Genomic DNA, 15059 nt, shown 5'->3' on the forward strand with positions numbered 1-15059 from the left:
TTACCAGAGTAATACAGTTAGAAATTCTAACCACCACCTATTTTGTAAGACTGATAAAGAGGCCACATTGCACTAATATTAAAAATAAGTTAATGTAAGCACTCTACTAATCTACATTCTAAGCAGTGAAATCTAAAGTAGCTTTTGCTACATGACCTTTAAACTAATTGGGTCCCAAAAGAGATTTGAAAGACAAATGAAACAAACTTTTAAATGTTAATATGGAATAAAGCATGTGTTATAATTTCCCCCATTCTGCTACTGTATAAGGGAAGTAAGTACTGGTTGTTTTGGCAGGTTATCTGAACATGTTCTATACATATACCAAATAAAATAATAAAGAACAATGTCTAACCAGAAATATATTATATTCCAACAGAAGACATGCAAATTACCAAAATACAATGTACATTCTCATAGCCAGATCTATCAACATTTTCAGTTTAATGCAAAATAAATTTATCTGGAAAAAATCCTAGACTTTCTAGTTTTAAAATTACTTTCTTTGTCACATAAATGGGAAAATATACATCCTAATATAGGGATTTCTTTGTTAACAAAGCAAATGTATTACTGGACATTATTTCTTTAATAGAAAATTGATACCAGAGACAGAAACAAAATAGAAATAAAAGGACAGGTTTTATTATCTCAGTTCAACATTTCAGGAAACATTTTATTCAGAACTAAAAATGTGCACATACAAAATTAAACAACCAAACTGGTTGTTTTGTTTACATATATAAACAAAAACATTTTTGAACTGTCTAGAGTGTACTTGAAACTTCTTCCAACAAACATCCAGGAATGATCCCCCCCCATCACCACCAGTGTCCATTCTTTGTATGATTTCTATTTTTGCCCCCATACAGACAGGCCAAAATAAAGCTGCTTCAGGTCACTTTGGAGGTATGCTGTTTAAATGACGCATGCATCCTAAGACTCCGGATGCCATGCCAAAGCCACTCTCCAGTCCTAAGCATAGCTTTGGTGCAGCTTCTGGATTCTTAAGACGCATGCATCATTTAAACAGCATACCTCCGACCTGAAGCAGCTTTATTTTGGCCTGTCTGTATGGGGCCTACATGTCCAAAATAAGTTCTATGCTTCTTTTTTTTAGGAGTAGCTGATGAGGCCAGACAATCTGTCTTCACTTTTTTCCCCTGTGTTTTCCTCTTCAGGGAGAGAACTGCTAGCTTGTTCTAGGCAGACAAATATAGCTAGTGTAGGATCAGCTAGAGTAAAATCCCATTTCCCCCAGCTCAAGCTTTATTATATGATCTACAGCAGAGAAACTGCTTCAATGTGACACTAAAAGTCTGTGTTCCTCCACAGATACTGCTAAAAAACTTCCAGCTAGACAGAAGACAAGATATAAAAGAGGAGACTGGCTGGGCATAAAAAGACTTTGTAAAAAGGGATGTCTTTGTTAGAGTCTTTATACTTGTATATCTGTAAATCTGTGCTTGTTTTTGTAGAAATTCTCAAGAAGGAAAACTACAGACTTCTAACAGTCGTAAACTTACTTCATATTGTTTAGGGATTTCTAATACCCGTAACATTAATTCAGAGACAATTAGAAACCCCTTGAGCTAGAGTGTCAACATTTTCCTCTAAACACGTTTCATACTGACACAGAATTAATAATAAAGCCTCAGAATATATGAGAGAAAGAAAGGAGGGTTTGTTAAGCAATAGCATTTTTTTTTACCATTGGTTAACCTGGATTCAAAAGCAGATAATGGCTTCCATATCAGTAGGATGATGAAACTACTTTGAGTTTTAGTCCACAATTTAAAGAAACTATGGCCTGTTACAGACAGCCAAAATAAAGCTGCTTTGAGTCACAGTGGAGGTATGGTGTTTCAATGATGCATGCGTCCTAAGAGTCCAGAAGCCACACCAAAGCCACACTCCAGTCCTTAGGGCTGGAGTGTGGCTTTGGTGCGACTTCTGGACTCTTAGGACGCATGCATCATTGAAACACCATACCTCCACTGTGACTCAAAGCAGCTTTATTTTGGCTGTCTGTAACAGGCCTATGCAAGATACTAATTCCTAACCCCAAAACAGGCTCAGCATCTTTGATCATTTGCTTACAGTTAAGGTAAAACTCTGGAGCAAAATTCATTGCCCCAGTGATATGGGAACCACAACCTGTCACCAGCCTGATTATCAAATTTAATTGGAAAAAACATTTTGAATCAGGATTTTCTACCTCTGTTGGATGTAATATTCAATTATAGGAAAGAATGTTGAATACAGATCATGAAAACTAATGGATAAAAAGCAATGTAGGGGATACAAAGCAAAAGTGCTACTACACAAATAGTTTCTAGAGGCTATCATATGGGGATGGAATATGCTGTGCTTCTGCAGCCTTGCCAATGATGATGCAAGCTTCCATCTTTTTGCTGGCTGGGAAGGGCTAACAAATAAGGAAGAATACATTTTGCAGGTTCCACCAACACTTTCTACTGGTATGTGATGCTGAGTTTTCTTTCTTTCCTTTTTTCTTTTGTTCTAATAAAATCCAAGATCATCACTTCAGATCTTGAACTGAGAATTATGGTAGGCTACAGAAGTGCTAAAAATTTTTACTTCTGGAACAACTTGATAAATCATCACAGACAGGACAAAGTGGCTTTATATGTCCTGGATGAAATAACTCTAAAGAAAAAGATTCTCCTGGTCTGTCATTAAGGCAATGCTGGATGGGAGTCCACTCTCCCAAGAAATCTTAGGTTCACAGCTAGGCCTACTTTTTGACTCAGATCTGATCCTGGGTGTCCAGGCTTTGGCAGTGGTGAGGAGTGTGTTTGCATAGTTAAATCCAGCTGTGCCAGCTGTGCATGGTCAAACCTGGTTTCAGTGACACATGCCTGATTACATCTCATTTGGATTACTGCAACCAACTTCATGGGGCAGCCTTTGGAAACTGTTTGGCAACTTTATCAGCTCCAAAACACTTTGGCTAAGTTGCTGACCAGGGCTGATTATAGAGATCATATGTATAACTCCACTGTTGAAATGACTTCATTGGATACAAGTCTGTTTCTAGGCAGAATAAAAAGTGCTGGTTATGAGCTTTAAGGTTATTATCTTTCTATTAAAACTAGTCTGAGTTTTAAGATTTTTGGAAAAATAATTTCTCTCAGTCATACTACTATCACAGGTATATCTGGTGAAGACATGGAAGAGAGCCTTCTCAGTAACTCAGCAACATCAGGGACTGTCTGAAGGAAGAGGCCCCTCCCTCTTCAACTGTCACCTTGGCCTCAGAGGGAGCGATCAGGCAGACCCAGCAACATCAGGGACAGCCTGAAGGAAGAGGCCCCTCCCTCCTCAACTGTCATCTCGGCCTCAGAGGGAGCGATCAGGCAGACCCAGCAACATCAGGGACAGCCTGAAGGAAGAGGCCCCTCCCTCCTCAACTGTCATCTCGGCCTCAGAGGGAGCGATCAGGCAGACCCAGCAACATCAGGGACTGCCTGAAGGAAGAGGCTCCTCCCTCTTTCAACTGTCATCTTGGCCTCAGAGGGAGCGATCAGGCAGACCCAGCAACATCAGGGACTGCCTGAAGGAAGAGGCCCCTCCCTCCTCAACTGTCTTCTCGGCCTCAGAGGGAGCGATCAGGCAGACCCAGCAACATCAGGGACTGCCTGAAGGAAGAGGCCCCTCCCTCCTCAACTGTCATCTCGGCCTCAGAGGGAGCGATCAGGCAGACCCAGCAACATCAGGGACTGCCTGAAGGAAGAGGCCCCTCCCTCCTCAACTGTCATCTCGGCCTCAGAGGGAGCGATCAGGCAGACCCAGCAACATCAGGGACTGCCTGAAGGAAGAGGCCCCTCCCTCCTCAACTGTCATCTCGGCCTCAGAGGGAGCGATCAGGCAGACCCAGCAACATCAGGGACTGCCTGAAGGAAGAGGCCCCTCCCTCCTTAACTGTCATCTCGGCCTCAGAGGGAGCGATCAGGCAGACCCAGCAACATCAGGGACTGCCTGAAGGACGAGACCTCTCCCTCCTTTAACTGTCACATTGTATTTTGTATTGTATTGCAATTTTTTACTGTACACCGCTATGATCATTGCAGAATAGCAGTCTATAAATAAAATGTATTATTATTATTATTATTATTATTATTATTATTATTATTATTATTAACCAATCTCAGGCTTTCCATGGGATGTACAGTTGCTCCCCACCTCCATTTTCTTTCCTCTGGCAGGAAAAGATCTTTCTATTTTGGCAGGACAATGATAATGACAGTGTAATTAATTAATTAATTAATTAATTAATTAAATCAGTTTTAAAAGAAGAAGAGAATGGCCCTTTTGCTTGTTACTGTTTTGCTCCTGGCTTCCTCAAAAGCACACTTGCCATTTTTAATTCATCTTTCCTAATGTTAAAAATTGACTGTAAGGGGTAGGAATCACAAGAAGGTATTTTCTAAATGACTTTGGGGGTGTGAAAAAAAGAGCAAAGACAGGGAATCATCTGACTTTCAAAGGGGTCCATCACCCACAAAAGGTTAAGGAGCACTGCCTGGGTATTAACATATTTCGTAGCACCTCACAGGGTCCTGTCATGCTTCATAGATATGTTTTTTTCCAATTCACATAGCTTTGGTATGCTTATTTTCTTTTGCATGATTAAGATAAAGAAGTTGCTCACTAGGACAACTGTGTCACATTAAAAGAAGAAAGCTTAATAGAGCGCTGGAAATTTCAAAACAGATAATTCAGCAAGATTAATAAAGGTTAAGTTGTATAATTTTGACTAGAGTACAATCTAAAAATCTAAATTTAAGTCCAAGTCGAAGATTTACAGGTGTGAAGAATGCCATCTGGGCTCTTTTCTTTTATTAAAGACTCACTTTACAGTGATATGCTTTTCCAGATTACTCCGTCTGTGTTTGCCCTTTTCACTTTCTTGGGACTGGTCCTGATCTATAGCTTTGAGAATTGATATGGATATGTGTGTATTTTAGCCAATGGAAATTTACTCAGGTCATAGGGCTGGACACAGCTTATTAAGAGCAACGTATGCTTAAGGTTATGGTGGCAGATGGTCACAGTTTTTGATCTCCAATTGTGACATATTTTAATGAACATTAAATCTGTAGTCACTGTGTGAGTCAGCAGGGATTTTTAACAGCAATTTTAAACCAGCTGTCAGGTACCTGTTAATTAGTTTGAGCAATCAAATAGGAAGATTCTTAAAATATATAATCTTTCTTGTTTATTCATAGGAAAGTTCACTTTTAAAGATCTGATTATATGAAATATTGAAAAGGATTTTCTGTAATAATTTTGTAGAATTTTTCACAATAACCTTTTTATTATATATATATATATATATATATATGACTATAAAAGACTGCAATAACTGTAACAACAACAACAACAAGTAGACCCATACAGTGACAACCCCCCCTCCCCCATTGTATGGCACAAATTTCAATATCTGTTTTGGCAAGAGTAGGAAGACACACAACTTCCTAACTCTTTACAACCAATGAAGTCAATCTTCCAACACGTTTTAGGTCTTTGATCAATAGTTACTTAATGTTTGGTCTTCCAGGTTAGAACTGATGATGAGCTAATGCTAACTGACTATGCTGAAAGGGTAGGACAGAAATATTTGGAACAAACAAACAAACAAACACAAAGAAATAAGGCATGATGTAAAAAACCTACAGCCAACTTTTGAAGATTTTCCAACATTTCATTCTGATCTTTGAAATCAGTCGTATGGATCTTGCTGACTGTAGCCTCCTTCTCAGTAAGCCATGAATCAAAAAGGCCCTAAAATAAGAAAATAATTTAGTAAGATCACAAATAAAGCATTTTGGAGCAAACAAATGGGTACAGTAAACTATGCTGACCTGCTCTTCGGTAAATTGCAACCACTTCCGGAGAACATCTTGAAGAAGAAACCAGCGCTCCTCTGTCCATCTGCAAATGGTTGCCCACCGGTTTCCTAAATGCTTTTTAGATAAAAGAAGCAAGAATTAAGTTATTGTTATTTGATATGAAATACTGCTGGGAGAAAAAAATAAGTTGTAACCTTTCCATTAACATTTTAAGATCCATTTAGATACCATCAAGTATTTCACATATTAATAATAATAATAATAATAATAATAATAATAATAATAATATTTATTTCTATTTCTCACCTCTCCCAATGAAGTCATTATCATTATTTTTAGAGAACAGTACTGAACTAAATGAAGAAGTAATGAAACTATAAACCGCAGTAATGTTAATATTCAAGATATCAATATTAAATATTCAATCTATGTAATGGCAAAAGCCCATTTTTGTGTTTTTTTTAAATTAGCTAATAATTGTCAGCCAGCTAATTGCTTTTTATTGTACGAATCTTTTTACAAATTTACCACAGACTTTTAGAAAATTCTGAAATATGAACCATTTGAAAACAATTGTTGCAATCAATTGTCTAAAAAATATAATAACCCACTAAAGCATATCCTAAACAAAATGTATACACAACCATTTGCAGTTCTTGTAGTAGAAGCATCCATTATAATTAATTGGAATATTGTTTGAACACTGACATTTACTTTACACATGGAGCTTAAAAAGAACTGTCATGTTTGTAATAGCTATTGATTCTACAATATGCTAAGGCAAGAAGAAGAACCAAATTTCAGCTATTTGTGCTGGTTTTATCCCAGCTTATTTTCTGACAGTGGAGGGCAGCAGAAGACATGTAAAAGAACAGAACTGCTGTGATTTCTTGGTTAACCTATTGTGCTGAATAAAGACAATTACTTGTATGTTTGATTGAAAGGTCTAACACTACTGGCAAACGACCATGTCACATCATCCTCAAACCAAATATTTTTGCAACAGACTAAATTCATACCTTCAGCTATCAGTCATCAAGTACACATATTAATCAAGTAGAAAGAAAACAAGTATAGGGAACCCAAGTGATGTACATGTTTGGCATGTTTTCATAAAATATTTAAGTGGCATGCATGGCTTCCCATTTTAGTACTACTGTCTTATTTAATTGGCCCTACTTCTGATAATATGGCAAATTTATGTGTATACATTGTACTTCTCTCTCAAAAGATGCTTGAGGTTTTTTTTAATACTTGAGTCAATTCTACTTTTAAAGTAGGAAAACATATCCTTTGTTCTTAGCTTTTGCAATAAGAGATCCATAGCCCTGTGATCTATCTTTAGAACTGTTCTCTATTAATCTAGCAGCCAGCACCAAGTCAAATGATACAAGGTCACTCAGACTTGCACTTGCTTTGATAGGATATTTCCCAATTTGCATGCTGGAAGACGCTTCACATGCTACGCTGAGTCAAAACAAGATGAAAAAGTCTATCTGAAAATTAGCATGACTTCAAAGAGAATTACACTGCTCTGAGACTCGCATATCAACAGTCTGACAAGATGCAAATGCTGAGGCAACCAGAACAATCAAATAACTATAATGCTAGGGAATTCCAGCTGTGGAAAGCAATGGTTAATGGATGGTTACAGAATCCCCACTGGGCCATCAAAACTTACTAGGTGACCTTGGACAAGTCACACTCTCTCAGCCTCAGAGGAAGGGCAAAGGCAAACCCATCTGAACAAATCTTGCCAAGAAAATCTCACAATAGGTTCAGAAACTACTTGAAGGCACACAGTAACAACGAACAGAACAATTAAAGCCTAAATCTTGACTTAGTCCTGAACTGAAAGTGAGGAATCAATTTGCAAACACTGCTAAAAGCTTAAGAACATTTCTCTCTTTTAGGAATTTTTAATTGAAAGGATTTGAAAGTATTTTGCTGTCAGAATGACAGCTTTATTTGTATCTCCATATATCCAAATCTAACATCATGACACATTAGAAACACTGCACAACACAATGTCATAGCACTGGTATAGCAAAAGATCCAAGAAACACTGTCCTAATACTATTTTGTTTGTTTTTCATTTGCTAACAGTGACATTATTATAATAATATAATTTTTTATTTATATACCGCTATTCCTTTTTAGATCATAGCGGTGTACATATTCCCAGCTCCCCCAGGTGCCCCAGAAGGATACCATGGTCGATGGTATCAAAGGCCGCTGAGATATCCAAGAGCACTAATAGGGACACGCTACCCCTGTCCATGCCCAGACGGAGATCATCGACTAAAGCGACCATGGCAGTCTCAACTCCATAGCCCGCCCGGAAGCCAGTTTGAAATGGGTCCAGAAAATCAGCCTCATCCAAGATCCCCTGGAGCTGAAAGGCAACTGCCCTCTCGATCACCTTCCCTAAAAATGGTAACAGCGAGACAGGCCGATAATTGTTCCGAATTAGGGGGTCAAGGGAGGGCTTTTTCAACAAAGGTTTTACAATGGCCGTCTTCAAAATAGATGGAAACTGCCCTTCCCTGAGAGATGAATTAATGATGCGGTATAACATCTCTGTAACAACCACTCCCCCTTGAGCTGTCAACCATGAAGGGCAGGGATCAAGAGAACAAGTCGTCTTCCTAACGCTCCGAAGAATCTTGTCCACATCCTCGGTACTAACAGACTCAAATTGATCCAGTGTAACCAAGTCCACGGAAGCTCTGGATGCCTCTACTCTAGGATCTGAACTAACACTGGCGTCGAGATCAGCGCTTATCCAAGAGATTTTATCCGCAAAGAAGTTATTAAACTCGTCACAGCAGGCCTTGGATGGTTCCAAAATAGGGTTCAGGGAGGGGGGCAGTCGAGTAAGCTCCCTCACTACCCTGAACAGCTCTGCCGGACGCGACTCCGCGGACGCAATACGCGCAGCAAAGAACGAATTCTTCGCTGTGCTTATTGCCACTCCGTAGGCTCTCAAATGAGATTTAAGGAGTGCCTTATCGGCTAAGAAATGATGTCTTCGCTAGTCACGCTCTAGTCGTTGTGCAGCGTCCTTTCCTTGAGATCTTCCGTATACCAGGGCTTTTTATTGGAAGCAGGCCGGACAGGACGCTTGGGAGCGATGCTCTGTATAGCCCTGGAGAGATCAGTATCCCAGATGTTAGTCAGGGCATCAACAGAGTCGCCGTCAATTCCAACCATATACCCCTCTAGGGCTTCTTGGAACCTTTTGGGTTCCATCAGCCTTCGAGGGTGGACCATCCTAATAAGTCCGCCACCCCCGGGAGGGATTCGGGCAGAAGCCTTGATATTATGTTGCTAAATCTGACTGAATACACACATGAAGGTTATCCAGTAGCTGCTCAACTGAACTTGTCTATTGGTCCAAACAGATAGGCCAAAATAAAGCTGCTTTGGAGCTTTGGAGATATGATGTTTAAATGCTGCACAAATGCTAAGAGGCTGGAAGCCATGCCAAAGCTGTGCTCCAGTCCTAAGAACCAGAGTGCAGCTTTGGAGCAGCTTTTGACCTCTTAAGATGTGTGTGTCATTTAACAGCATACCTCCCAAAGTGACCCGAAACAGCTTTATTTTGGCCTGTCTGTTCGGACCCTATAAGACTATTTCAAGAAGTAATTAGGTAAGAAAAATGGTTGACCACAACACCACTTGTGCTCATCCAGATGTCTTTCAAGGGTTATCCACATAATTCATGACGCAACCATCTAATCCTGACATAAATAAGGCATATGTGACTATGGCCACCAGACCAGACCTTTTTTTAAATGGGTGCAGGTGAAATACCCATACCCATATCTCCTTATTTTAGGAGTCTAATTGTTGTCATGTCTTTTATTGATTCATGGATTTGGAAAGAAACACATGAGCCACTACTGGCAAATTGATTTCTTCTGAGAAATTGCATAACCAAATACATCTTGTATTCAAAAGCATTGCTCTGATACTTGAGGTATGGGCTGGTGAGCATGGTGGTGGCTGCAAAGTTGTGACATCTCCTTGGAATACCAGCAATACTAGAGAGACCAATTTTATATTTACTTTCATGAGTATTTCTTTCTTCAAACTGCCAAGTGGAGAGATGTGTGTTAAATATACCCACAGTATAGGTAGAAACTTCATGGCTCACTAAGATAGTCTATAAACGGTATATCCCTAAAAACTGAAGACCTTATAAAGATCAGTTGCCTTCTGAATGAAAAAAGTCAGTTTGTAATGAAGTGCTATATTTTATTATGCACATTTTAAAAATACTTAACTGAAGCTTTTGACCTAAGTCCAAAATCAAGATGCAAAATTCTACTATGACAGAATTGTTTCATTTCAGGTATACCAGTGTGATAGTTACCTGCAGTTGTTGCTCTAAGGCAGCTGTAGCTTTGTCTCCGCTTGCTTCATCTACTACAACAACCATATGAGTGAGCGAATTAACCTTGACTTGTTCCTGCTCTAAGTCTTCTTGAAGGGCCTATAAAAAAGAGACAGGGGAATACAATCACTTAGAAATTCTTTAAAATTAAGCACAAGGGCACCTTGCTGTATCTCTTCAGTGAAGTGACCTTACTACAGCAACTGAAGAAAATAAATATTACTCATTCTGAACATTACACCACTTGCATAAGCTTGCTTACGGGTCACAACAAAACTTAACAGACAGAAATAAAACTTTCAAAAACTCTTTAGAAGCTGACACACAGTACTTCTAAATAAATAAAATAAATACTAATATAAACATTAGAGAATTGCCATTACCACCTGTCTCCTTTCTACATACCATTAAAAAGTAGGCACCTAAAAACACTTACCAGAAAGTAAACCTCATTTATGTCAATAGTGACTTCTAGTTTTGATTTAGGTATATTGGGGGGGGGGGGGGGGAATAAGGGGAATTAAGCCCAACCACCATGTTTTAGAGGACCTGGATAACAATTTGGGACAACTTGTCTCCTGAAAACTTTTAATACATGGGAATCCAGGGGCTTAGGGGAGAATCTTTGAGCCCCAAAAAGAGGTCAGGGAGACCTACAGCCTGTGCTTTCCCTACCCCTACTACAAAGTTTTCAATAACAACAGTGCTTGGTGATGATGTACAGTTATAGCTTCATTTTCTTTTTGGTATGTCTGTCAAGATGTACCTGTGTGTTAGCTGTTACATATAGACAAAATTTTTCTTTTTCTTTTTAAAATACGGAATGTAAACCTCATTGTCGTTTTCAATCTGCTTTATGTCTAGAACATTAAAGGTCAAATAATTCTATCCAGAGGTCAAATAATTATTTGAGCATTGGGCTAGGTCACTGGGAGATCAGGGTTTGAATCCTGGCTCAGCCATGGGAACCTACCAGGTGACTTTGGCCAAGTCACACTTTTTCAGCCTCAGAGGATGGCAAAGGCAATCTGCCAAGAAAAACCTATGATAGGTTCATTTTAGAGTTGCCATAAGTCAGAAGCAATTTAAGAGCACACAACAACAAACAGAAATTATATCCATACAAGAGTCTACAAAAATGTTTGCTATATGGAAATCAAAAACATATCTTCCAAAACTGACATTTTGAGCCAGAGTGCTACAAACAAAATTATCTAGTGGAAGCTGCAGGGTTTTTCTCTCTTAAAATTAATAATTCTAGTAATAGGCGGGTTACAGACTGCCCGTTTGGGGCGGCCTGCACCCACCCCTTTCCCCGCTGTATTGGTGCCTCAGCTGCCAGGCCAGCAGCCTCCGAGGCCCCAATCCGCCGCTTTGCAGGCCGCAGGGAAGCGGCAAAAAGCCACTTCTATGTGGCCTGGAAAGGGGTGTCCTTGGGGCTTCAAGCCCCAAGGACACCTGGCGATGGTGGGGAGGAGGAGAAAGGGGCTGCTTGGCCCCTTTCTCCTCTGTGTCACTGGGCGCAGCCATGTAAAGGCTGCGCTCAATGACGCAAACCCCAGAAGGAGCTCAGTTTTGGAGCTCCTTCTTACGCCATGGAAAGGGCGCTCTAGGCGCCCTCGCACACCGCAAAGATGTCACGTCCGCGCCGCCTTGTTTGGAGGCAGCGCGGTTGTGACGTCGTAATGTCGGCAGCCATGTGGAACGGCCACTGCCATTTTGTGCATGCTCCGCGCGTGCTAGGGTTGGGAACGTCAGGAAAGGAAGCTCCTTTTTAACCCTAGTATGCGCAGAGCACATACTTTTAGGCCCGTCTATAACGGGCCTTAAATAGCTAGCTTGTGTTGATTTCTACACAGCTGCCTTAACACATTTTCTCCAGCTTCGAGCTGAAAGTTTAGTCTTCACACAGTTCAGATCTTTTAGCAAGTGCAGAAACAAAAGGAATGTCAGCAAGGTTTAAAAGGTTGACTAACAGGTTTTTGAGGAAAAGATCAGTTCAGAGCCTACTATGTCAGGTGTTCGTAACATTTGCAACCTTATAACCGCCCATCATATTTGGGGACATATGTAACTTTATTTCATTCTTAGAGGTCCTTGGGGGTGGCATATGCTGCGGAACCTGATTGGAAGACCACATCATGGACTACATCTCACTTACTGCAGTCCACCTTAAAGGTCTTCTGCCTCTGTGCACTCTTTTGGCTGGAATTATAAAAATGATGCTTGATATCACTTTGGTGCTGAGGTTCCCCCCACCCCACCCCCATAAACAGGAATTCTTTGAGGTCATCTTTGCTATTTCCTCACTGTAGACTAGTTCAGTTGAAATAAAGTTTAGCCCTTTTTGAAATCCAGTTTTGGTGTCTTCATACTGGGAGGTGGGAATTGGTGGGCATGGTTAGCAACCCTAGGGAGAACTTCTAAGAAATAATTGACTATGGAGATGACAAGATTCTGGAGGGAACAGTTGTGGTTGTTTCTCTCTTCCAACTGTCTTCCATTTCTCCTCTATTAGGTTCCAACAGAGCTGTCACCATACTTCACTCCCACTACTGTTAGTAAAACAAGTACTTATAAGACTGAATCAGACAAGAACTAAAATGAAAGAATAACAGCACAAAAAATAGTAACTCAGTACATAATTAAGTAATGAAGTCTGGCAGGAACATAAAAAGTCCCTCTTTTCTGCAGCAGCCTATCACAGGTGTAATGTATCAAAGGAATGAAAAGCACACATACACACACAAAAATAAACCATACAACTATTCCAAAGTAACTATCCCAATTGATATTTTCTTAAAGCAACATGACCCAACCTATAAAAAAAACCTGTTTTAATTAGGAATGGGAAATGGGATTCATTTTCTGGAGATTAATCACATTGTCCTTTCCCCATTCATGGACAGTGACTGTGATGTAAGACTATGGGAATCCAATGTATGCTAGAGAACACAGTTACATGAATCACTCTGGAATGCAATATACCATATGTCAACAACAGTGAATGCTGGAGGTTGCAGTGGTGGTTACCACATGTCCCATCTTGCAATCCAAGCTACATGATGATCTTTTTTTCATCAGCAAGGAAGAAAAATTAAAATATAAATTCAATGTGTATACAGAATGAGGGAGGTACAGCTTATGGGCCTAAATGCAATTATTACCTCCTACTAGAGTAAACCAATTGAATAAATGAAAATTAATAAATACTGACTTATTGTTTAGTAGCTGAATCAATGGATTTGCTCTAGTTCATACTAACAGGTGGATTTAGGTCATATCAGTCTTTGCTTTAGGGAGCAAAACCTTTTGGGATGGACCTGTCAAATAATGACTTTATGTTATTTGTAAAGAAATAAGTGAACTTTTGGACATTTTAACCACTTTCAGTTTGGACAGGCAACTATCAGCTATCAAAAGCTGTACTGGCACTCCAAGGAACTTTTTAGGGCTGCATCACTTCTACGATGCTTCATAGAATTAATCAAATCAGTTTCTAGTTTTCTGGACTGAAATGTCTGGCATGCCATCAGGGGCAACAAATGCAATTTTGTCTTCCCTCCCATTCTTTAGATCCTGCTACGCCCCTGCTCTCAGTAGTAGACCCCAGAATGCTCAGATAAAAAATAAGGGTTGGAAATATTAACATTAAACAGATTAATCTGTTTCATAGGTAATCCTCATGGATACTTAAAGATCTTACAATTCTCCCACTTATCTTTTTATATACTATTAAGGCATATGAGGTAACAGGGGTTTCACAACATCTTACAAGACCCTGGTAATGCCAATATTTCCTTAATATAATACACAAAATTTATATTGTCAGGATTGTTAAGACTAAATGTGGGAGTCCTGGCCTTAACAGTGAGCAATTTAACAGATTCCAGTTTATTTAACTGAACAGTCACTATTTTAGTGTCCTCTTTCTTCTATCTGGGTTAAGAAAGAGAAATGAAACATTAGGAACTGAGCCAAGTATAAAATTTGACAGATGAGGCAAATAAGGCAGACTAAAAGTAACCATTAATGCAACATTTACTTTCAAGGACAAAAAATTAATCATCCTTTTCAGGAAAGAAATAAAAGATTACAAAAAACAGGGAAAGGAAAGGAAACAAATTATGATGATAAGAAAAGATAACAGAGCCAAAGAGAAATAGGCATTTTTCTTTTCCTCTTTCTACCTACTCAAATGGTTCCCGGTGGCCTAAATACTCATAGGATGCCACATCACAACTGATATTGGAAATTAAACAAGGTCAACCCTGGTTAGTACTTGGATGGGAGACGACTATTGAACACCAAGTGCAGTTCCTATAATAAAAGCTTTGTTTATTTCCAACAGCTATTGTTATCAATAGTGTTGTCAATAGTGTGCTCCTTAATCACACTAGCTAGCTGCTGCATGCATGCATGCATGCAATTTCCATCAATTTAGAATCTCAGTTTTGCAGTTTTAAATGATTTTGGGAGATTAGAATGCATTGTGGGAGATATGAATTTGAAAAAATGTACTTCATCACCTGTCATTTATTTTATAGGGTTTTCTTAAAATATTTGTACTCACCCTACATCTAAGAATCTCAGGACAGTGAACAATAAAATCAATTTAGGACAATAGAAAATTTTAAAAGACTAAAATACATTGATGCACAGAAATATAAAATTGAATCATTTATCACTTAAAACCAGGCAATTTAAAAACAATTTTAAAAAATTAAAGAAATGCTGACAATAGCACCTGTGCAAATCACATAAAATCAAATAGGCTCCAAAGA

General features: G+C 39.2%; 1 protein-coding gene across 8 annotated transcripts in view; it reads right to left on the reverse strand.

The window, feature by feature from the left end:
• Nucleotides 1-15059, reverse strand: part of LOC149319486 (dystrophin-like) — a 1434671-nt gene that overhangs the window by 830564 nt on the left and 589048 nt on the right. For all 8 annotated transcript variants that reach the window (XM_089511816.1, XM_089511819.1, XM_089511811.1 and 5 more), the window contains 3 exons: nt 10255-10374; nt 5889-5990; nt 5701-5808 (listed from right to left, as the gene is read on the reverse strand). In XM_089511816.1, the coding sequence (XP_089367942.1) occupies nt 5701-5808; nt 5889-5990; nt 10255-10374 (330 nt within the window). The remainder of the gene's footprint in view (nt 1-5700; nt 5809-5888; nt 5991-10254; nt 10375-15059) is intronic.

Source organism: Sceloporus occidentalis, unplaced genomic scaffold, assembly GCF_023333645.1.
Source record: "Sceloporus occidentalis isolate IW3139 unplaced genomic scaffold, rSceOcc1.0.p SCAF_2, whole genome shotgun sequence".
Taxonomy (NCBI): domain Eukaryota; kingdom Metazoa; phylum Chordata; class Lepidosauria; order Squamata; family Phrynosomatidae; genus Sceloporus; species Sceloporus occidentalis.